This window comes from Sparus aurata, chromosome 10 (genome assembly GCF_900880675.1).
Source record: "Sparus aurata chromosome 10, fSpaAur1.1, whole genome shotgun sequence".
Taxonomy (NCBI): Eukaryota; Metazoa; Chordata; class Actinopteri; order Spariformes; family Sparidae; genus Sparus; species Sparus aurata.
In genome coordinates, this window is record NC_044196.1 from 23548252 (window position 1) to 23573295 (window position 25044).

At 37.9% G+C, this 25044-nt stretch overlaps 3 protein-coding genes across 9 annotated transcripts; 2 read left to right on the forward strand and 1 right to left on the reverse strand.

The window, feature by feature from the left end:
• The first annotated feature begins 1662 nt into the window (after nt 1–1662).
• Nucleotides 1663–10804, forward strand: LOC115589903 (uncharacterized). The gene is made up of 7 exons (XM_030431058.1): nt 1663–1948; nt 2194–2315; nt 2433–2543; nt 5006–5059; nt 5841–5996; nt 7704–7826; nt 8171–10804. Exons 1-7 carry the CDS (start codon nt 1942–1944, stop codon nt 8207–8209), a joined length of 612 nt encoding a protein of 203 aa, XP_030286918.1. The 5' UTR covers nt 1663–1941; the 3' UTR covers nt 8210–10804.
• A 5940-nt stretch (nt 10805–16744) lies between these two features.
• On the reverse strand, nt 16745–21472 carry slx1b (SLX1 homolog B, structure-specific endonuclease subunit). The gene is made up of 5 exons (XM_030431057.1): nt 21059–21472; nt 20907–20958; nt 19284–19604; nt 17771–17986; nt 16745–17626 (listed from the first exon to the last, which is right to left on the reverse strand). Exons 1-5 carry the CDS (start codon nt 21229–21231, stop codon nt 17597–17599), a joined length of 792 nt encoding a protein of 263 aa, XP_030286917.1. The 5' UTR covers nt 21232–21472; the 3' UTR covers nt 16745–17596.
• Nucleotides 21473–21736: 264 nt separating this feature from the next.
• Nucleotides 21737–24874, forward strand: zgc:112271 (bolA-like protein 2). Of its 7 annotated transcripts, none has more exons than XM_030429808.1 (5): nt 21756–21804; nt 22072–22136; nt 22722–22819; nt 23908–24043; nt 24629–24874. In XM_030429808.1, the coding sequence occupies exons 2-5, from the start codon at nt 22132–22134 to the stop codon at nt 24726–24728; spliced, it is 339 nt and encodes a 112-aa protein (XP_030285668.1). In that variant the 5' UTR covers nt 21756–21804; nt 22072–22131; the 3' UTR covers nt 24729–24874. The 7 variants fall into 7 exon arrangements, with proteins under 7 accessions (XP_030285672.1, XP_030285668.1, XP_030285666.1 ...); XM_030429806.1 differs by having other exon boundaries at nt 21757–21849; XM_030429807.1 differs by having other exon boundaries at nt 21770–21831.
• The last annotated feature ends 170 nt before the right edge of the window (nt 24875–25044 follow it).

The following is a 25044-nucleotide window of genomic DNA, read 5'->3' on the forward strand; positions in this document are numbered from 1 at the left end:
GTACCTCGCGATACGATACTATCACAATATTTTGCCTACGATAACGATAATATCACGATACAGCGATTCTGCGTTAATTGTTATATTGCAAGTAATTTCATCCACGATACATCACGATATCTGTGTCACTGAAGAAATTCAGAATTTATTGACTGCACTGAATCCATTTCACAGGAATTACAAATATCTATATGTGTGGGTTTCAGAGCTACTCATTTTTTAAACTTTATTTGGTTGTATACCTACATTTGAATAAAGGTAAAGCTGTCCTCCGAAGAGGGGTGGTGGTGGTGGGCAAATAAAAAATAAAAAATATTTATTCTTTTTTACATTTTTTAATATCGATATTTGGCACCAGTGTATCGATAACGTACCTCAAGACGAAATATCGGGATATATCGTAGTATCAATATTTTGGCACACCCCTACTACACATCATTACATTAGGTGAGAAATATTCATGTGTCCATTAGAGATACTTTTATTATGAGTTTAATTAATGGTTTACATACAGTACAAAATATGAAATTGTAGTTTCCATAGTTGATACCGTGATATCTTATATTAGGGATCCCCAGACTTCTTCCCCTTGGAGGTCCAAAAACTGAAACTCATTGGTCACAGGCCATCATCAAGCGCCTTTTATGTAGTATTGTTAAGATTCAATAAGGTACTTTACAGAAGCCTGAGAGGCAGGAGAAAACAATCTGGTGATCAGTTTCCCAGTGGCGGTTCTAGACCAGTTTTAATAGGGGGGCCAGGTTGGGGCCGGCTTTTTTGTTAGGGGGCACATACAACCCGGAAAAAAGGATAAATCCCTTATTCAGACAAAGCAGTGTTTACAATTTCAGCAATTTTGATTGGGTAGTAAACTGCTGAGACACTTTATTTCTGCCGTTCCCTTCAGAACAAAATCATAGCAAGAAATCTGTCATTGTATTATTAATGCAGACTCACTGTCAGGGGGGCCACAGGGGGGTCCAGACTCAGAGTTACGGGGACACTGGCCCCTGTTGGTTTCCTAAGTCTGTTTTTGTGTTTTTTACAACGCGGGCTGTCTTCAATAAATTATCTCCTGTAAATAAATAAATAGATTAAATGTTTTTTTCTTTTTTGCAGTCATGTTGCAGTTATTGCTTCCATGCGACATGCACCACCAACAGCCATCACTATACAAATGTACTAACATCCTCATCAACCTAGATCTTCTTGCATCTGACCTGTGGAAGCATGACAGGGAGAAAGGCCTACTGTGTCGTTTACTTACTTTTTGCACAAGCTCAGACATTCACTTAACTTTATGTAATATGTAATATAAGTTTTTGAAAAGAAATGTCCCATTATCAAAACTGAGGGCGTGGACCATTTATCTAAACCTCAGATACAGGCTTATAGTTCTTGGATAAAATCTTTAAATCTGATGTCGACTTTGAAGGTGACAGACAGAGGATTCATGTTGCAGCTGTAAATGGGACTGCACCAGGAGCTCTTGTGATGGCCTGAGAGGCCTGCTGGACCTTTGGCCGACAGTAACCCTGCATGTGTGCCAAATCCGGCTGCCCAAAACAAATATTTGTGCCCCCTGAAATCTTTGATGTAAGCTTTCCCTTGTATATCTTACATCCGGACTTTTGCACAATTCCTCATACGAACTACAAGGTCTACTCGGATCAGTTCGCTGTTTTTATGCTAAACGGTACAAAATTTCTGTGGACAATGAGCTGCAGTTCATTTGGCGGCCAGCAGCCAATTGTAAAGCCCCTTTCAACCAGCTGATAGAGGAAATGTCCAGCGGGAGTCATGTTGCATTGACAGGGCGGGACTCGATTACCACAGCCACAGAGTTGTTGCAAAACTTCCGATCTGCAGCCTGGGATCCAAAAAGACGTTAACAAGAGGGAAGACATCTGTTGGAGAAGTGAGAGCGGACCGATCGTGACCATGGCAGGTAAAAAGCCGCCTGAAACATTAATGCATATCTTTGTTAACGGTGCTGAAGCTGCAGCGGCATGAAGAGCCGTATTGTTTGTCCAGAGTGATGGAATCCAGATGTTGTGGTCCTCTAGAGATAGTCAAAAACGACTTCCGCTACACACGCAGTGCAAGCGCTTCCCTCTCCCACCGTTACAGTTGATTGTAGTGTTAATATATAAAGGCTGCTCTGAAACTAAGAATAGAATTTGACTGTTGCAGATGAAGCAGCGGTTGTGGAGGAAGACATGAATCCAACTCAGAGCCCTCTGGTCCAGGTTTCCTTCCAGAGAAACGTCCACAGGAAACAGAAGTACCTGGAGGCTGAGCCAAAAGCTCTGGGGGTACAGTGTGTGTGTGTGTGTGTGTGTGTGTGTGTGTGTGTGTGTGTGTGTGTGCGTGTGGCGTGCGTGTGTGTGTGTGCGTGTGTTGTTAATATGAAGTATTCTCTCTGCTCTCAGATCACTCAGATTGGCCTGAGTGCCTATCAGATCCTGTGTGTGGCTGTGTTTCTGGCCAAAGACTTGAGCAATGTGGGTAGTGATATACCTTACTTCGTTTCAACTCTCCTGGTAAGCACATGGACACACACCTCAAAATAATTCCCCTTAAGATCAGAGCCTGGCTCACCATAAAGTTTGATCTGGTTTTAGATTGATACTGGAACATTTTGATATGAACCACTGTTGGCATTTTATTTCATTAAGGTCAGACACTCTTTAAATACGTCTTTGTAGTATCCTTAATTTTTTTCTTTTCATAATCCGAACATGGCAGGCAGAGTGACTGAATTTCTGCAGGTAGTCAGTCAATTCAGGGAACTGTTCTTGAGTCTGAAACGCAGGAGAGAAAACGATTTCGACCAGCCTTAGAATCCATCACCAGATGTTTTTTTGCCCACTTGCCTCTGGATGACAATGTTGCACATCTTAACATGGCAGTACAGTGGGTGCTCTCTTTTGGTCTGAGGTCCACTTAGTTTTCAGCTTTGGCCCCTCAAAGGGAAAAGTTTGAACACTTTAGGGTTCAGTGTTCTGAAAATATATATGAGACCATAAGTGGTGTTATACTACGGAAGAGGATTAGGGCCACACATGAATTTTTTTTGTAGTTCTGACTTTAAAGTCAGAATTCTGAGATTAAAGTCAGAATTCTGACTTTTTTCTCAGAATTCTGAGATTAAAGTCAGAATTCTGAGATTAAAGTCAGAATTCTGAGAAAAAAGTCAGAATTCTGAGATTAAAGTCAGAATTCTGAGAAAAAAGTCAGAATTCTGAGAAAAAAGTCAGAATTCTGAGATTAAAGTCAGAATTCTGACTTTTTTCTCAGAATTCTGAGATTAAAGTCAGAATTCTGACTTTTTTCTCAGAATTCTGAGATTAAAGTCAGAATTCTGACTTTTTTCTCAGAATTCTGAGATTAAAGTCAGAATTCTGACTTTAAAGTCAGAATTCTGAGATTAAAGTCAGAATTCTGAGAAAAAAGTCAGAATTCTGAGAATAAAGTCAGTAGTCTGCACATATAAATTTTTTTTGAGTTCTGACTTTAATCTCAGAATTCTGAGAAAAAAGTCAGAATTCTGAGAAAAAAGTCAGAATTCTGACTTTAATCTCAGAATTCTGAGAAAAAAGTCAGAATTCTGACTTTAATCTCAGAATTCTGAGAAAAAAGTCAGAATTCTGAGAAAAAAGTCAGAATTCTGAGATTAAAGTCAGAATTCTGAGAAAAAAGTTAGAATTCTGACTTTAATCTCAGAATTCTGACTTTTTTCTCAGAATTCTGACTTTAATCTCAGAATTCTGACTTTTTTCTCAGAATTCTGACTTTTTTCTCAGAATTCTGACTTTAATCTCAGAATTCTGACTTTTTTCTCAGAATTCTGACTTTTTTCTCAGAATTCTGACTTTAAAGTCAGAACTAAAAAAAAAATTCACATGTGGCCCTAATCCTCTTCCGTAGTTATACTGAGGTAGTTCTCCCTGTAATAGTTGGTTACATTCGGTCGCTGCAAGCAATGTTTCAAATCAATGAGTAAATTATTTTTTGATAAATTAGTCTGATTGTAAGGTTTTCAAAGGGGTGTTCCAATGATTTAGTACCGACATTAATTGGGGGGCAGCTTGAACATCACATCACCAACCCCGAACCCTCAAAATTCAAGATGGCTGCCCGGCTTACAACTCTGAGAGCTGTATAATATACAGTAGCTTACATATAGTGGTGATTAGTGCTTCTGTTTTATTGGTGTCTCATTTAATCAGTCTTACACACAGTACTGTCCAATCTTTGGGTATGATGCTTTGGTGTTTGCATGCACAAAAGGCAACATAATACATTGTACATCAGCTAGTGGTGCTAATAGTGACGAATAAATAAGGCTAACCTGGCTAGTGCAGGTATTCCAACTTATTGAACTAGAATGCGGTCCACTCAGGAATGATATCATTCTTAGCTGTGACTTCTGAGGTAAAATGAATGCACCATTAGTTTTAACTGTGGGTCAAACACCAAAAACACTGCATCCTACAATACCCATAATACACCCAGAGGCACTGTATTTTCAGGCCCCATCTCAATGGTAAAAGCTCACATCTTTGAACCTGCACACTTCAAGTTTGTTACGTGGGATTCTAATTATGAAGATGTCATCTCCAAGCTGCAGCCCAGAGAACCCTGATATGACTGTTAAGGACAGGACATAGCATCCATATGTGTGCACAGGGTGTTGACAAGGAACTTCAGGTCTCACTGTTCATTCTCTGCACATTGTCACCCAGAGTGCATTTTGTGTTTCTTTTTTTGATCAACCAATCACTGTTGTTAAAAGAATGAGTCACACCTGACAATGGGCTTGGTCTTGATGGAGCAGCTATTTATTGGACTTCTTTGGCTCCTAAAATTACATGCTATTGATTCAGAGAGCAGTTTCATGTAGGAACTATTTTCTTTCCGTGTTTGTGACTGTGCTGTAAACTGGTGAATTTCCACACACAGCCCTGATGTCCAGCTTGTCTGATTTGTGTTCTCGTCATAGGTAGTAATAGCTGGGAGTTTGGCTGTCGCAGCACAGAACCTCCATCTGCCAACGGTGAGTTACCTGACTGGAGAGGAAATGTACATGAGAAGTATACAATAACAACGACAAAATACTGACACAGGCACAAACTAGGAGACGTTACTAAAACTGCTGCCATGGTAAATTAAGACTATTGCACAATTGGACTCTCCATTGCACAAAAAGAAGAACTGCTCTCAGTCTCTGCCACTTCCTATGAGACAAGTCATCCAGTCAGCCATGTTGTTCCTTTAACTTGTTGCATGGCCGTCAGGAGCAGATAGGACCATTTGGTAAAGGGACGGGGAAACAAGGCTAAATACACACGAGACAATGACTTTATAACTGAAGATGGGAGTTATGCTGAGCTGCATGTGTGTGTGCCAAAGCTTCCTTAACAATTTAGTCTAGCAGTGACAGTTCTAAATAGTTGTGAATGTACTTAGTACAACTGATACTTGTGATTTAAATATATAACACATACATATGTCACATTTGTTCATTAAAATGTCTAAAAACAACTAGAGTTGTGTCCATCCAAAATGTTTCTAACAGTGTTCAAACCCAAAACGTTACGAGACCAACGTAACACACTGTAATGTGACACTGTAATGTCACAAAGTGACGTGACGTTTTGATGGCAGAGACCCCTGATGGTAGAAAATTACATATTGTGCGTTTAATTATCAACACATTGTAACAAAGAACCTTTTGCTCTTAATTTTTCCAGTCTTCAAATGTCTTATAGGACTAAAAAAGACAAGTAAAAACATTTTTGTAAGTTATATCTCCTGTGTTCCTCTGTGTCTGTTAGCTGAGGGCCTGTTTAGGGATGCAGATTGTGGCCTGTGTCGCCTGCTTGGTCAACGTTATCTTATCTCTAATTAAAATGGAGGACCTGCCCAATTTCTGCTATTACTACTATGACAACTTCACGTTACATTATGGTGAGACCTGTCATAGTATTGAGGTGAGTTAACAATACTACCTTGTACTGTCAAACTATCATGTTTCGGAGATGATATATAATGAAATTATATTGTTGTTTTGTGATGGGTTAGAACACACTGTATTGCAAACTTTTCTAAAGACTATAAATTCACAGCAGTCATAAGTGATCATTTTTGCATTATGTATGTTGCAATATAGAGCTTCCTAATGGTCTTTGCAAAACAATTTCAGACTACTTTTGCATTCCCTCGTTATATTTTTTCTGTCCATTCCTTCTGAAATGCATTATTATGGCTCAAACATTCCCACCTCTCACCTGGTCTTCTGATGCTCTTGTCGGGTTCACTCATCCTCCTCTCACCTAGCCCTATTGTGAGGTAATGCAAACATTATTGCAAGGTAATGAAAAAGTAGTCCTAAAAAATTCTTACAATGACCATGTGTTTCCAGGAGGTCTCCATATATTAAAGCTGCTGTAAGCTTTGTTTCAGCTAACTTCCTGTCAGTATTGCAGTTAGCAGTCCCTCCCCACTACACTGTACATCACCACACCTGCATGACTCCATTCTTTGTATTCTCTTTGTTTCTTTCTTTACCTCAAGCATTTTTAATCCCTTGGCCTATTTGGTAGTGTAAGCCATCACCAGGAGAGCTGGAATTACTAGCTTTCCGTGTTCCCCCATTGCTGGTGTTGAGGATCCTGCTCTCTGTGTGTTCACCAAGCAGACAGGTCCGCCTCTTTATGGAGTTCTCTGTCTTGATTGGACAAGATGGGCAGGGATACCAGAAAATCTCTATTCTCTTTTACTGCATAAACCATGGGAGGAGGAGAGACATGAGTTATTGACCAAACACGCTATAACAGTTCTGACTGTTGGAAAAACAGAGCTATTAAAAACATTATTTAATACATATTTTTCACTTACAGCAGCGTTCAGTAAATTAATGACGTGAGGTTTTCTGTATATAGTATTTCACATGTCACATTTTTACTACAACCAAAAATGTTATGTTTTCACGATATTTAATTTGAGTTGCTTGTTTGTTGGTTGGTTTGTCAGCAGGATTACACAAAATGTAATTCAATGAAACTTGGTTTGAGGATGGATCTTGACCCGGAATAGACCCCATTATATTTGGGTGCAGATCCAGATAAGGGGATGGATCGAGGAATTTTCTGTTACTTTCTTTAACATTGTCAGACATTCATTTCTCCAGGAATAATACATGGATCTTGATGGGAAAAAGGAAATGTAGTGGATTTGAATGTGTTTAGTTTGATATTGTTTTAATTAAAGGAGACTGATGGGAATTGGCAGAGGTATGCAAGCCCATTCTGTTTAGAAATAAAAGGGTGGCCAGTATTAAAAGTAAATCCAAATTGTTACAAAACGGAATTATCCTTTAATTCCTTATTGTAAATGTTTCAAATGTATACATGTTGAACTATCAGAGATATTTTCAGTGCTGAAAGCTGCTGAACTTTCAATTAAATAGGGCAAGATGAAAGCAGTAGAATTGTGAGGTGGACAGTAACAGATGGAAGCAGCTGCCAAATGACATTTAACTGACATGTGAAATTTAAGTCAGTTTATTGTAAGCAGTAGGAGCACTTGGAAGTTTCAGCTGAAGTGTAATCTCACACGTCACATCTCTTTTTCTTTTACCATCCTCATCTTTATTCAATCCAAACATAAATTCTGCAAAGCTTTCTCCTCACTTGCAGAGCACCCAGTCTCACTTTTATGCTGAGTGTGTGGTCATTCATGTTGCTCTGTTGGCCATCTCTGCCACTCTGGCTGCCTACTGCTGCAAGGTGGCCAACTGTTGCGGGCCAGCTCCCAAAATGGTGAGTACTGAGCAACACAGCTGCAAATATTTTCTAGTTGTGTCACAAATCTAGCAACCAAGTCTGGTTCCATCATGGAGGTCCTCTGTATAAAATGGCTCCCTACATAAATATAAAGCAACCATACAAGAAAAATAAAGATGACTAAATAGGACGGTTGATTCTTTCCAGCAGAGTCTGCTAGAGTCTTAGACCTTAGACAGAGTGTTTCATTAGGCCTCACAAAAGTGACTATCACTTATCACTATCATTACAAAGAAAAGATTCTACAGTAACTTTCATTGTAGCAGTCAACCATTCCATGGCTTGAATTTGTTCTTTTCCTCTTTTTCTGCCCCTCTCAGCCGGTGATCACTGTCCAAGCCCCCCCTGTCCAACAGTGAGGAGATGAAGTGTATGAAGGCGGAATAGAGGTGTACTGATACATAAAAATTCTACACAAAGTTAAAGCTGCGCTAATAATTTTTTTTTTTAAATGCAAATGTTTGTCTCTACAGAAGACGATTAGAGCCATGAAAATTGATGTGAACATTTATTTGAATTCTGAATTTAAGATCAGAACTCAGCTGTTTTTTTCTCAGAATTGGGACTTCAATTTGAGATTTCAAATCATTTTTCACACGTGGCTCTAATCGTCTGCCATAGGTCTCTGTCTGCTTGTGTGTATATGCTAATGCTAATAACACAGTTCTTAAAAAACTGAATAATGTGACAGAATGCCAATTTTGTATTAACAGCTTGGTCAACTGTACCCAAGTGATATTAAATAAATAAATGCAGTATTAAGAAAGTTAAGGATGAGTTACAATGTCCTCATTCTTAGCATATTATTATAGGAGACACTACTGCTTGATAATAAAGGTAATTAATCACTGGTGATTAATAACACACTCGTAAATGGGACACCACATCCGTTGTTTAGTTCTTGGAATGATCCAGAGGAAATTATTCCAAACATTAAACTGTACAAGTTTGGCTTGAACAGTTTATTCAATTTCAAATCAATTTTTTTAGTTTCAAAATCTATACTCAGTCTCATATTCTGAAGCAGTGACTTCTTTGCACAGATCCATCGGTTCTCCACATTAAAATTAAGTTCCAGACAAAGACAAACGATTATATATGTTTATTGACTAAATAATGCGGGGTAAAATAAATGAAATGACAATTTTAGACGAACAACAACAGATAACAGAAAATGTAAAGATTGTAATTAGGAAAGTAATAAAGTTATGTGGCTGTTGGCAGGTGGTGAAGTTAAAGGGTCAGATTTTTATATATTAAATATTACGGGAGTAATTTTTAATACCAACGAGACCCTAATCTCAATTCTCTTAAATTCATAAGATAGAGGTCAGAACTTAGACAGAAGTAAGAACCTAGACAGAAGTCAGAACTTTAGACACCAACTCATTCTCACGTGTGTGGATCCAGCTGCATGAAGACGTTCAGCCTGTTTTGTCTGGGAGTCAGGAGGTCCTGAAGTTTGGTTTCCTTGAGAGTTCTGGGTTGGACTATGGCACGGCACGTCGGTCCAATAGCCAGAGGGAAGGCCGGTACCCTGTTGTGGAACACTCGGTCCGAAGACCCAGCGGGGTTCCTGCATTTGGAGCACTGGGGGCAGAGTCGGTCTTGGCTGGGACCACACAAAGTCTCTTTCGTTGGAGACTCCTTGCACAGCTTCTGAAGCAGACAATGACTGCAATGTTCTTCATCAAATGATCATAGTCTTGAAAAAGACTTTTCCTTGGTTGTTTCAAGTGGTGGTTCTTAAGTTCTGATTCTTAAACTAATTCAAATTCTTTTGGATCAGGCGGTGACACTTTAACGATATACTGAGAATCAAAAATCAAAAAGAAAAGAACTTTGTTCTGATAAAAACTTAGTTAAAAAGTAGTGATTCAATTCGCTTTTCTTAGAGCTTGTTGCAAAAAAAAAGTAAAGATTATACTTTAAAATAGAAATAAAAAGGAAAGAAAGAAGACAAGAGATAGAGGAGTGGGAGAGTGAAGAGGAGAAGCAGGGTAGAGAAGAGAAGAAGTGAGGAGAAGAAGTGAGGAGAGAGCATGTCTCACTGTTTTTATGACCTGCAGCAGGCGGACTGAAAAGGGGGGGCTGGCTGACAGTGTCACTCCTTCTGTGATCTGAGTTTAGACTCACAAAACTTTGATTTAACCAAACTATTGTTTTAATGTTTCGAAATCGTGTTTTACCTTCCCAAAACTTCACCATGGCTTAAAAGTCGAATTTTTGTCTTTGTGAAAAGATGCGACATGACAGGACCTCTTTAAGATGCAGAGACGAAGGGGCTTGTGTTCCTACATTATGATATATTTTGATGAGTTGATTAAGAGTGTGTTTTAATGCTGTTGACTTTACCTTTTGTTTTGTAAGAGGAAAACCTTATTATTTCTTTGTTCAAAGGTGCACAGTCATGCTTTAACATGTGCTTAGGAACATCACAGAGGGTTATTAAAACAACTGTATTCAGAAGATGGGTGGCGGCAATAGCTCAGTCCGTAGGGACTTGGCTTGGGGACTTGAAGGCCGCCGGTTCAAGTCCCACCCAGACCAAAAAAGAATGATGTGGACCGGCAGTTGGAGAGTGCTGGTTCACATCCTGGGCATTTCCGAGGTGCCCCTGAGCAAGGCACTGGCCCCTAACACTGCTTATTGGGCGCTGTAGCATGTGTGTAGAGGACTACACTGCATGTGTGTGTTTGTGTGTGCGCACCTGTGTGTAATGTGAGTGGAAAAAAGAATTTCCCAATTTGGGATTTTAATAGTACATCAAAAAAAAAAAAGATAAATAGACTGAATTTGACATCAGCATAATCACTAAATGATGCACATTAATCCTTTTCTGAAATTATTTCTGTTCAGATTGTTGGTTACTTTATGATAATTATAACCTTAAGAATGCTTTACTGTCATTCCCTTTGACACTGCAACTGATAATAAAAAGATGACAAATGTAATTTTTTTTTTGCAAGTGTCTGTATTATTTTTGTGTGAAAGAGACAATGAAACAACACAACCACACATGATTATTTATCAAATGTGTGTGTGTGTGTGTGTGAAATATCACACACACACACACACACACACACACACACACAAAATATCAAAATAAACATAATGCATCATGTGACAGCGAAAAAATATTACAATATTATTTGATTTTATCACATTGCCTTTTTGGTGGCTAGCCCAAACCTATCTGCTCCTCATGTGACAAGTGCTGTATCTAAAAGTATTAATGATGATTGATTGATTGATTGATTGATTGATTGATTGATTGATATGCATCTGTTGTAATTAGGCACAATCTGAGTGTCTACGGTGCCTTCTTGCTATCAGTGGATGGCACCAAAGTCTAACAAGTGTAACTCTAAGGGTCTTTACTCACTGTTTGTATCTGTGCACATAAAACAGACACACTTGTGTTATGGCTTGAATGACTGTGCTAGGTTATAGGCTGCTTTAGCAATCAAATCATAGCTGGCTAATATTAACATTAATATAAAAAATGTTATAAATAATAAATAATCATCATCATGACATTTTATGTTTTTGTGATGAAATCATATAAATAAAGAAAATAAGATCTAGAAGTGTAAAGAAACACACATTTAAATTCAAAAAGTGCATATCCTATGGATACCTCATGAAAATTATTTTCTGGGCTATCTCAGCCAAATGGAGGCCAATAATTTGAAAAGTTAAGCAATTTCAAATTTGAGTGCCTGGCGATTGAGTATTGGTTGTGAACGTGCCTCAGTGTGGAACATGTGGAATTCTGAATAGTGTGTCCTTCTTATTCTGATTCTGATTACTGATCCAGCCACTTGATTCAACTGCACCCGTCACGTTACATCAGTGCTGCACTTTCTAAAGTGCGATGATGTGATGTGGACACGTTGCATTGGAATCAAATTGCTGGATATTTCCTCTTATTGTATGTCAATACATTTATGAGTTTGACAAAAAAAGAAGAAAATCATCTATTTCATCAACACCTGAGACTGTCTCCGCAGCAATCAAATAGCAGTATTTCATTTTTATTATATTTTAATATTTTGCTTCCTCCCACATCATGACCTTGAAATAAGGCTAATCCATCAATTCCTTTTATGTGAAAAAAATAGAAGTCTTACCCTGTAAACCCTGCTGTCTTCACAGCAGGTCTTACTTTTTGAGAAAAGAGGCAATTCTAGATCTTCCGCCCTGATATTTTAGCCTGCAGGCAAGTGCCTTATAAATCTGTCATGTGGACACAATGTCGTGAGATTGTGTTCATTAACAGGAGTGTCACTTAGTCTGTGTTTTGTACTGCGGTAATTCCTTTTAATGTGAAAGTCACACGTCAATATGCTCTAATATGGCTCTGGTGCATGAAAAGTAACTAATAACTTCAGTTAACACATTAATGTTGTAAATAAAAAGTACAATATTTGCCTCCAAATGTAGTGGAGTAGAAGTAAAAAATACCAGGAAATGTTCCTCAGTACTTGATAGTGCAGTACTTGGGTAACTGTACTTTGTGACATTCCATCACTGATTTTGGATGAACATATGCTAAAAAGGAATTCAGGTAAACTATGTGTTGGGGTTTGTGTTATTCTAAATCCTAAATATTGAAAACCAAGGTTTACATTTCTACTGTTAACGCATCCATCTTTTGATCACTAATATTTGGTAGTGGCATTGAAAAAAACAACAAAAAAACACACACACAGACACAATACAAACATAGTGGTTAACCCCTAATCCATTGTGTGTGTTGAGTCATTCTGATGAATCGATTTTTAATAGAATACAAATACTAACCAGGATTTTGAGAGGAAAGATGAATGTGTTACCATTTATTTACATTACAGGTTTGTTCCTATACATTTCAGCTGTTTGTAGGTGTACAAGATACTTTAAAGTGTTCTGTGAGACTGTATTCAAGTTAGATTTTTTCATTAGAGATTCAACTTTTGGATTCACATAATTAATTAAAATGCTAATGTACACAAAGTTATATTTGTCAACTTGAAGTAGAACTACCAACGGAAACAGCGATGTAAAGATATATCTATGTGTACTTTTATGTATTCGGTAAAGCTACAAGGATCTTTTTTTTGTTAATTCTAATTGTGGACAAAAGATGGCGATTGTGAAACAAAATCATCTTTGTTTAGTGCAGCTTCTCTCCTCTGTGAGCCTTGTGGCACCCTATAATGTAATGATTTCCTGAAAATGTAATAACGCCTGAAAATGTAATACAATTTGCACTTAACTCGATCGAAAATGTAATAAAACCCAATAATGTAATAACTTCACCAATAATGTAATAAAATATCCTGACTGATATTTTAATAACATTTTTACCGATAATGTAATACCTTATTACATTATTGGGAATTTATTACATTTTCAGGTGGGTCTTTTTTTATTGTTGGTCTTTTCTTTATTCTGATAATGTAAGACTTGACAGATAATGTAATGTGTATTCATTTTCAGTCCAGAGTTCTACATTTTGTGTTCTGGATTTGAAACAACAGAATTATTATTGGGTTAAATTGCAGACCTTGAGTACCATACAGCCATATGCATATGTGCAAATACTCAGGGGCATGCAGATACATCCTGGTCCTACTGAGTGGGTGATTGACTTACCTCCTTGGGAGACCAGAATTCCAGCTCAGATATAAGATTCTGAGCAGCACTGGAGACCCCAGGTAACTCTTCCCTAAACGTACCTCTTCACTCCACAGATTTCCAACAAATTACTACCTCATTAAAACAACCCCAATCCAACAAAACAACTTTCAGTAACACTTCATTTGAAGAGAGTATGCATAAGCATTCATAACACCTGCACACACATTACATGACACCTGACAAAAATATGGGCCTACATATCCACTTATAAACTTTTAGAAGCTCGCTTTGTATACAGACATAAACACACTACAATTAATGGTAAAACTAATGCTGAACATAAAGGTTGAATATGGAGAATTACCAGAATACCACTATCTATTGATCAAGATAATCCATCGATCCACCGATGGATTATAAAAGGCTTAGCTGAAAACAAACGCACACGACCACGGGAGGAGAAAACAGCGGAGAAGTGAGCCACAATGGCGGCTACAGGCTGGTACGATGTAAACAGGAAGTCATTATCGATCCCCTTCAAATTTTTTAAAATAATTCATTTAAACTAAATATTTTTTTTATGAAAAAGCAATACTTTTATTCTGCACCCCTCTAAAAGCCCCGTGGGTGTATTATTTTTGAAAAAATATAGCTTTTAATAAACATTCTCCATATTCAACCTTTAATTAACTTCTAATTAGCATGTAACATGTGGTCAATTACAAAAATCTAGCCTGTAGCCTACCACTTTATCATCATATTCAATTAAACTATTTTCTGATAGACATCTTAAGCTATTTAATGAAGTAGCCAAGCCTTGGCTAAAGTGTCAAAAAGTTAGCATCAGTAAGAACTAGCATGTAGCCACATGGTCAATAAAAACTAGTCTAAAGCCTATCACTATCCTACCATCATCAAACTTTTTCTGGTATCCTACAGAAATCTGAAGTGATCACATAAAGGGAGAAAGCTTCAATGCTGCTGGACATATTTTCACCTAGCCACCACTGAAAGAGACCCTGATCGTGTTCTCCCTTGCAGGTCCTCTAGTGGCCAGGATGCCAGTCCAAAATTAATTAACATTAACAAAAGCATCATTCTTATGACGAAACTAGGGACTGTATCATGGAAAATCCTATATAAACATCTTACTGACATTACCATCAAAAAGTGTTGCGGAAATGAATTTAAATGGACATAAGACCTTTAGACAATTACTTTCACCACTAAAAAATTGTACGATCATAGAAACAAAATACAACTTAAGGAACCCTGTATAAACCCCAAAAAGGAGTTTGAAAAATAACTATGTCAGTTGTCATCAAGTTTTGTCATTTTGATGCTGACATTTTTATTTAATCTTTATTTATACAGGTAAATCTTATGATATACTATGAGTATGACAGTATGTCAGCTGACCACTTTGTCACTTGACAAAGAGTAAGATGTCAATTTGACATTAAAAGTGATATAATAACCATTTATGAGTGGATATGTAGGCCTATGTTTATGTCAGGTGTCATGTAATGTGTATGCAGGTGTTATGAATGCTTGTGCATACCCTCTTCAAATGAAGTGTTACTGAAAGTTGTTTTGTTAGTTTGTGGTTGTTTTCATGAGGTAGTAATTTGTTGGAAATCTGTGCAGTGAAGAGGTACGTTTAGGGAAGAGTAACCTGGGGTCTCCAGTGCTGCTCAGAAGCTTATATCTGAGCTGGATTTCTGGTCTCCCAAGGAGGTAAGTCCATTACCCACTCAGTAAGACCAGGATGTAGTTGCATGCCCCGGAGTATTTGCACATATGCATATGGCTGTATGGTACTAAGGTCTGCAATTTAACCCAATAGTCATTCTGTTGTTCGAAATCCAGTGTAAACAACATTCTTAGATTCTCAAAACACAAAATGTTGAACTTTGGACTGAAAATGAACATATATATTACAATATCTGTAAAGTCATACATTATCAGTTTTGAAAAAAAAAAAAAAAAGACCCACCTGAAAATGTAATAAATTCCCAATAATGTAATTAGGTATTACATTATTGGTAAAAATGTTATTACAATATCAGTCAGGATATTTTATTACATTATTGGTGAAGTTATTATATTATTGGGTTTTATTACATTTTCGATCGAGTTAACCCTTATGTTGTGTTACGGTCAAATCTGACCGATTTAAAAGTTTTATCTCTGAAAGATTTACTTAATTTGATCAGACTGACCTAAGAGTCCATGATTTTGTCCACAAAGAGGATTTCAACACACAAAACAAATTGTATTTATTTGCATACAATTTTGTGTATTTTATTCAACTTTTGTACACTCTTGGTGTTCCCGGTCAAAAATGACCAGTCATTAGAAATGAATGGGGGAGACTACAATAAGTGTAAAAAACTGATCTCAGGTACACCCTCATTTGTCATATGGACACACACACACATGCACACACACACACACACACACACCTTGGTTCCCAGGCAACCACCACGGGAACCTTAGCCCAGTAGAGTCTCTCTCCCGCGGGAACAACACCTGTTCTCAGAAAGTTGCAACATTGTTTCAATAATATTGAACTTTTCTCGCAGCTTTGGTAGCCTATATAAATGGCATGTCGATATACCATAAGTGAGGCTATTGATTACACATGTGATCACCACACTGGTGAGGAGGAGAGAGGCCAGGAAATTTACAGATGGATTAGAGGAGGAAGTGTCAGAAGATGAAGACGACACAGAATATAATCCAGACCAAGAATTAACTGATGGGGAGGAATCCAGTGATGAAGAGGATGGCCATGCTGAGGCTGCTGTCACATTCAGGTCAAAGAATGGGAACTTATCCTGGTCTGCATCCCCACCTGAGACCCACCTAACCCTTTGACTGGGAACACGACTAGTGTTACTTTATGTGACTGTATAAAAAAATTAAATGGTTTCAAAACAAATGACCTTGGTAACTTTGACCCATATAGTCTGTGATAAACAATATACTATGTTTCATCTGATTATTTTTTATAGTCAAAATAATCCAGAAATGATGCTTTTTAGAACTCGAATTCAAGATGTATACGCTCAGATCAGCGAGGTATACAGGCCATAAATAACAAATAGAGGTTCAAAACTTAACGTAATGTTCACAAGTTGATAAAAAGATCTAACACAACAAGTAGTGATAATATATGTATTATTACAGTTTTTATGATGAGTTTAAATGGAACGGTCATTTTTGACCGGGAACACAAAATTGTTTAACATGAAACAAACACAACATGAGGGCTAAGTGCAAATTTTATTACATTTTTGCAAATTGTTTGAATTTTAATCCCCAAATCCCACCTGGTGACCTTTAGGAAAAATCTTATAACTGATACTTTGTTTGCAGTCATTACCTAATAAATAAGTGAATTTCTTTTTCTTTTTTTTAAGATTTTTTTTTTAGAGGCATAGACACCTTTATTTAACAGTGGATAGTTTGGAAAGGGGAGAGAGATGGGGGTGTGACATGCAGTACATGTCCTCCGCCCGGTTTCAAACCGTGGTCCACTGCATTCGTGGCATGCGTTCTAACCACTCAACTACCTGCGCGCCAGTGAATTTCAAAATTGTCATTGTCTGAAAAACTTGATTAGATGCTGCTGCCAACAAGACCTACAGAAAACATAAGACATGTAAACCAACTATAGAAATTGGAGCACTGATCTGGGATGCAGCCAGGTAATATCATTAGTTATACATGTGCTCTTGCAGTCTGAATGTTTGTTTCAGCTGTATAGTATACCTCATAACTGTGACAGAAATGCTTTATGTACAATATAAAACCATCTTTTTTATTGGGCACAAAAACATTAAAAACTGTTTTTATCTTATATTTCATACATTGAACACATATATTCAAGTAGACATGGTTAAAATGATACTTCATGATCAGAATTATAAAAACGGAACAGCCAGGAGGGATGCGTACACAGTTATGTGGGACATTTTATAAAGTTCCAGTAAAGTCCTGTTCAGTTTGAAAAGGCAGATGTCCTCACACATTATCTACAGAGCCACTGACAGTGTTATCAGGAAAACAGTTCATTAAGAAGATGACAGAAGTTCATTTTTGCAGGTTTCACTCCCTCATATCTGCAGTTCATCTGCCCAGTGGCACTGTGGGAATGCAGAGGAAAAAAAATAGTAAAGCATAAGCTACAGTCATCTTTAAAATAAAAATTCCTTGGTTTGAATTCCTAAAACATCCTTTTTAAATTTTAATGTGTATGAAATGTTTAGCTGCAATGTCCAATAACTTACTTGGGATGCAGACGGTGTGATCTCCTCCAGGTCCCCGAAACAGCCATGTTTGTGGCGGACGAGACTCCCCCACAGCACAGAGCGACGACAGGCCGGACATTCACCCTCCACTGGCAGGAGGTGGGACGGCTCTGACTTCAGGAAATGTTTGGCGAGGCAGATCACATGACTGCTCATTACACACGACACGTGGAAACAGCTCAACTTCTCCGATCCCTAAGGAAAAGAAGGCACAAAGATACAAGGTCAGGTCACCTTACTTCCCACAAGTAACTAAATTTGTCATGATTAAGGTTGGATTATGCTGAAATTGTTATTATATAACATATATTTGATACTTGACAAATACATTTCCAGACTTTTTCTAGATTAAGGAACATATTTTAACTTGTTTATAAACTTTCTAAGAATGCCTGTTTGGAAGTGATCAATTAATGTGGGGGACAAAGATTGCAGAACTTCTCCTATGGTCTATAGCCCATGGTCTAAAGAAAAAAGCGCTAGTGTGTTTAGGGAGTTTCCAAGTCCATTTGGCCAGCCAAACTGCGGATAATCTGGGCGCAAAGTGCGGCACAGGGCGCAAAGCACAAAGAGGTTGTATTTAGACTCTGAATTAGTCATGGGTGTGTTTTGGGCAGAATGTAAATTAAACCAATCAGAGTGTCATTTCCCATTCCCTTTAAATGCCAGTTGCACCAGGACCTCGCACATATACAGTAGCATTCTACTTAAGTGAACAGGAAGTGGACAGGAATGTGGTTCCCTGCTGCTGGACCCTCTGCCCCGCCATTTCAAAATCATCTGTCCGATTAACAACTCTGTTTGACTGCATATGAAAAAAAAATACACTGACATTAACCTCCAGAAGAGAGGCTGCGTCCCTCTGTGTGTGTGTGCTGATCTCAGTCTGTGAATCAGGGGGGACAGGTCATAAATCTGATCAATAACAGGCGGGATGAGCGGGGAGAACTACGTCCTTAATGATGAAAATATTAATGACATTACCTGCAGTGATCCTCCAGCAGCAGAAACCATATGTGTATCTCTACATTAACATGCACATTTGCACAGAAGCAAACAGCTTATGAACAGCTTCATAAATTGTAAAATCACCCACCTGTGTAGGTACATCTTACTGTCTGAATAATGCACTCTTTAAATAGCAGGAAACAGACTGCACTTTTGACTTTAGACCAGCTTTTTATTGGTCTATAGTGCTTGTCACTTTCTGCTGCCTCAAAATAGCAATCCACCATCAGTTGCACCTGACCACACCTCACTTTAAGACTAACACACCCAGGGGAGCACAGCCGGGTGCAGGTAAATTTGATATATACACAGCATGGGCACTGGGCATGAAAATGACAACTGCATCAGTCTTAAACTAGTAATCACACTTTCGCAGCGCTGTGCACCGTGCGTTAGATTAGGGGTATTTCCCATAATTATTAACTTTAACAGTTTATTCAAATCTTTGAAAGAAAATCCTGATTGAAGACTAAAGAGACTGTACCTTGACCAGCCCTTTACAGAGAAAACACCTGGATTTCTCCTCGTCCTCCTCTCCTGCAGACTGCAGTGGCATCTTCTTCTTGGCTCTCACACTTCCAAAAGCAATGGGGATGTGCAGCGGAGGCTGTAGACTGGGCACAAAGTCCATCTTGTACTCCTGTTTGAGCCAGCGGGCCGTCAGTGGCAGCCTGGTCCATGGCGCCACCCGCAGCATGTTGGAGACGACACGCCAGTGGAACTGCAGGCTTGACTCTTTCCTGGAGCGCCGAGTGATGTGGGAGAGGCGCCTGGAGGAGTGAGGGTGCTGCCACGCCCACTCAAACTGACAAATACAATGAGGATAGACTGAATTATTGTTTAGTTCAGAGCATACTGGAATAATCAGGTACTAATGACTGACGAGCATTTATGTACAACCCAGAGTCCAAAGAAGTCTGGGTGCAATGTAAAACATAAAACAGAATGTTACTTGCTAATGGGCAACGCCAAGCATATTTCTATGTGTTTCTGAGCCTAATGAGCGGCATACTTGGCAACATGTATTTATTCAAATAGTGTTTGCTGAATGTTTAAAATAATTTAATTGACATCAATAAATTATTTTTTACCCAAAGAAAAAAAATGTTTTGATTTTCTTAAATTAATATCTCCACTATCACTTCATTGAAACCAAACTGTGATTCTGTGTTGTATTGATGTAGTTCTATCACATCTAGAAGTTATGTGGTCATGCATGAAAAAAAAAAAAAATGTTGTGCTACTGTCTGGCTAAATATAGCCGAACAAATTGCACTTTTTATCATTGGGAACACTTTGTAAAATGACTGTCAGTAAACCCAGTTTGTTTGAAAATGATTGCACTGTTTACAAGTATCCCAACTTTTAGGGAATCATGGTTGCACCATAGTTCTACTAAATCTGCTTGGGATGAAACATTTGATAAAGGTATTTAAAAAATATATCCTTAAAGGCACACAGATATTTATCAGCCTGTCATCTTAAGGTGAGTTGATCTAAAGTCTGGAGAGCAACAAGAAACTATATTACACCACTGTTTATAATGCAGACTGCAGAACAACTGATCTGTACATGGGTTTAATTTGTCTATTCTGGAGGTAAAACTAATCAGTTTCTTTAAAATCTGATTGTTAGAGATTCTAAAAATGATATGATCTGGTCTTTGCATTAGTAATGATGAACCTGCTTCATGTACATGCTTCATGTTTAGTGAGTTATGGAATTCTTTTCAGAGTGAAATAGCTAACAAGTGCAATAGATTGATCTGTCTGTTTCCACGCAAGACAGTGTGCAGTGACAGTGAGTGTTCGATGGTGATTAGTTTCTGTTTTAGAACGTAACAACAATGAACCAGCTGATAAAGTTTATCACATGTCCTGTCAACAGCCAATCACTCTTTCACTTTTCATCTGTGTGTAGACTAGTTTGAAATCAGACAACACAGCTTTGTTTCTAACGTGAACAGACTTTAGTGTAACTGTCCAATATTAATTCAAAAAGCACCTGTGATGTTTTATAGACATGCAAATGATGCTGCACATGTCCAATACATATCTAGTGGCAGCTGGAAGGTCTTGGTTACAAAATATTGTCCGGACGTACTTACCCTCAGGGCAGCAATATCAGAGGGAAAGCCATGTATAATAAGGACCATTTCCCTGAAGAAAACATACAACATAATCAGAAAATCCCAAGTTATACACTCATTATGTGGTTACATACAACGTCCATCATGTAGTACTGTGCAGCAGGTCATACCATGGTCCTCTTCCACTGGTCCTCTTGGCTCCCCCTCTGTGCCGTCCAGCGTTGTGCTGTCCGATCCTGCGCTCAGGGTTCACAGTAAAGCCAATGTAAATCCGGCCTTTAAATTTAGGATTGGTGCAGTACAGCATGTACACACCAAAGAACCTTTCTACCTCGACTACCATTGTAGAAGAAAATCAATGGAGTGAGCTAACTAACGTTAGCTGATTAGCGTACAGTCACAAAAAACAGGAAAGGTAAAATTACTAGAAGATATCAGTCCATCATACAGCAATAATTCTGCCATGCTAACGACAATATTGCTTTTAATAGTTGGTCGTGGACAGATACTTCAGTGAAATACGTTTCAGTCAGCCATAACTGACTCTCAGCAAATGTTTACAATATGGTGTCTGTCTTAGAAGCCCACGTATCTGCCTGATGAAATGTGTTTCAAAATGACTCAGTGTGTCTCACTGCGACTCTAATAACAAATACTTATTCAAAGTTGATACGCAGTGGATACTTCTACGACTTGAACTGTGGGAATTCTGCATATTTTTGTTTACATGAATTACTATTAATATTTAGTTCGTCTTTCTGTAAGGACCTCTAATATATGATTCGCTACTTTTTTTGAATATGTCCCGCCCATTTTTACACATACAGCATCTTATTGGTTAATGATTGTGTATGCTGCAGTGCTATTGGACATTTCTTGGTTACTTATGAGAGCGAAGACCACCCCTTCATGCACGGTGCTGACTGAAATAAGCGAAAACCACGTAAAATATAAACTTTTGGTAACGATAAACTTCTAAATTAAAGCCTCAGTCTATATTTGTACTGCAACAGTATTGTTAAGTGTTATAATGTTAAAACTAGAAGAATACTTTAGTACTTCCGGTGTAAGCGTGTCTATCAATCTGACTGGACTGAATTAGAAATTCTTAAAGATTAACGTAGCCGGTATTTTACTGTAATATCTGATTTGCTAACGTCGCTTGTGTCTTCTGTTCATGCAGACATGGCCATAACAGCTGATCACATCCGGGATAAACTTATTAAGGAGCTCGGGGCAGTGCATGTGGTAGGTTTCTGGCTGTTATTTGTTCTTGCGTGTTCTCTTAGTTTAGCTTAATGTAGCCTTACAGGCTCAGCACACTGTGGTGAGCAGAAATACACAAACTCCATTTAAACATTTGCCAAGCGTTAACATCACGGTGCTTTTCTGTATGTAAATACATGGTGGAACATAACATAACTAAATGAAAAGTTAAAAAAGACATGATTCATATTTATGTGTGTGTCATCAGGCTACAGTTTGCCTCTCGCTGCTGCCCTCCACAGTGCAGGTGTGTTAGATACTGGAATTTTTATATAGGAGTAATTCCTTTTCAGAATGGGTGAATAACTTAACCTGAAGACTATAGTCCAGTATAACATACTAATATTGTGGCCAACAAATAGAAAAACACTAAATTGAATGATTTTTGAGTTGAGTTTGGTTCAGCTTCACAATGCATGGTGCTAAGCAGGCCCCCGACCAATCAAACAAGGTAGAGTGTTGGCAGTCTCTGCTCTTGTTGCTTTGAGTTCAACCAGTCAATTAAAGCATGTCTGCAGTATGACAGTGAGCTAACGGTTGGCTGTAACTTCTACCTGTGGATGTCAGGATGTGGAAGATACATCACCAAACAGATGTGCTGCCAGCTACAAAGTCCTGGTGGTGTCATCCCAGTTTGAGGGAAAACAACTGCTGCAGAGACACAGGTAATACACACTGTAGTAACTGTCTCATAGGGAATGTCTGCTGTGTAATATGTACTCAAATAGTATGTAACATTATAAGTCGGGCCAATCGATGTGGATTTATTTATGCTTTTACTAGTATATTAGATTAGAGTTAATATATAACATATATGGTACAAGACATAACACAGTAGCTGTTTGGATATATAAACTAGTCTGTTTATGAATAGCTGGTTATGAAACCACAGTCTATCTGATCACCATTTAACAAAATCAGTGCAAATATAATAATGTATAAATAGTAATATAATATATAAAATGATATCACTTTAAGCTCCTTCAGAAGTATAGTAGTATAGTATAGTAGAACTAGATATCAAAAGTAAAGATGGTACCCATTCTGTCCAATGAGCATTATTCCCCTGGCACATAAAACACAGAAAATGTTGCCCCTGTGTGGCTCCAAAGAGACTTGAATTGAAAAGCTTTTAACCAGGGATGACAGTGTATCAAGGTCTAATGCTAAAAACACTTATATTGGAAAAACAGAAAGTTTTAATATATCTTTGTCTAATTTAAAACAACAAACCTATGCGTAAATGTTCAAAACATTTTTAAAAAGTTTTTTTCGATTGCTAAGACGCATTGGTCGAAACTGAAGCGACATGTTCAAAACTCTTAGCACAGTCTGCAAAACAGAAATGCATGTGGGCTAAACTGTGTCTCACTTTTCATTGCTTTCAGACGAAGTGCATTCAGTGACCACAGTCACCGAAATGGATGAAGTCTTTTCGCATTCACTAGTTCACACCTGCAAAACACTATGCTTTAACAGCACATTTTTTCAAATACTCACACATTTTGTTCAAAACAGTTAAAAACACACTCAAAACAGAGTGATAGGGGAAAAAACACTGGGAATTTCTGCTGCAGCCACATTGGAATCTATTGAAAATTATATCAAAATATTGACAATAAAAATAAATAAAACGAAGATGCAAACAGCTGATGATAGTTTTCAGCTGAAAACTGATTCAGGTGATCTGCGTTTGGCCTCATTGGAAAGCATATACAAAAGGAGTGGCTTCTGATTCTTTTTCCTGTGCAAGTATGGATCAAGGAGCAGCGGGTGAAGTTGGTAGAGAGAGAAGAGCAGCCAGGAGAGGAAGGAGAGGAAGACCAAGAGCTGCGGTATCTGATGAGAGTGCAAAAGATCCTATATAAAAAACTGATTTACCTGACAAAGTAATTCTAACTTGAAATATAAGATGTATTTGATGTAATGTTCTTTGTTGTTAGTATTTTGTTGTTCCATTTGTTAAGAGTGATTGTGTGTGTTTCCAAAGTGAGACAATGTGCTAGTGTTTTGTTGAATGAGCTTCTTTTGAGACAAGTATGAAGTGTTTTGTTGGTGAGACACACTTTAGAGCATGAGATTAACTGTTGAGCTGAGCTGCATGATGGAAATGCAGACTGTGTTAAGAGTTTTGAAGCTTCAGTTTCAACCAATGCGTCTTAGCAATCGAAAAAAAACTGTAAAGCCAGCAGTACCTCCAAACCATTCAGCACTCTACTACAACAATGCTGTATATACTCATAGCATATTTGTATATTGAATCAATTCTGATTGGCTCACAGGTCAGTTGAGCAAAGGTAACCTTGTTGTATTTCAGATTTTTTTCTTATATTTATTTATGCTAAAGTTTAATTCATTAATCATAAGTAAAGATGCACATTACCAACACAAGAACAACACGTGTGCCAAGATGTAAAACCTTCTTGGCTTCTGTAAATGCATACATTCCACAGCTGTGTTTTGTGCTTTCACAGGATGGTGAATACATGCCTAACCGAGGAGCTGAAGGAGATCCACGCTTTTGAACAGAAGACCCTCACACCAGAACAGTGGGAGAAACAGAAATCACAATGACACACACATCACATTCCCTTTAGTTTAAAATTTCTACTTTAAAACAAGCCTCATACTTCTCTGATGTGTTGAAAGAATAAATAAGTCAATTGTTGCAAATGCAGCGGAATGTTCTGGTGCCAATAAAACCTATGGATGCAGTAATATGTTGTTGTTGGTTGTTTGAGGACTGAAGACAGGGAAATGTACAGAAATGAATCACTTCACTGGGGAATTTGATGATTAATGCAGTGATTTCTGCAGGTTTGTGGAAGACTAAGGTGGAAGTCTTTTGATTAAATAAATATGGATTTTCACATCATTTTGGACCATTAGT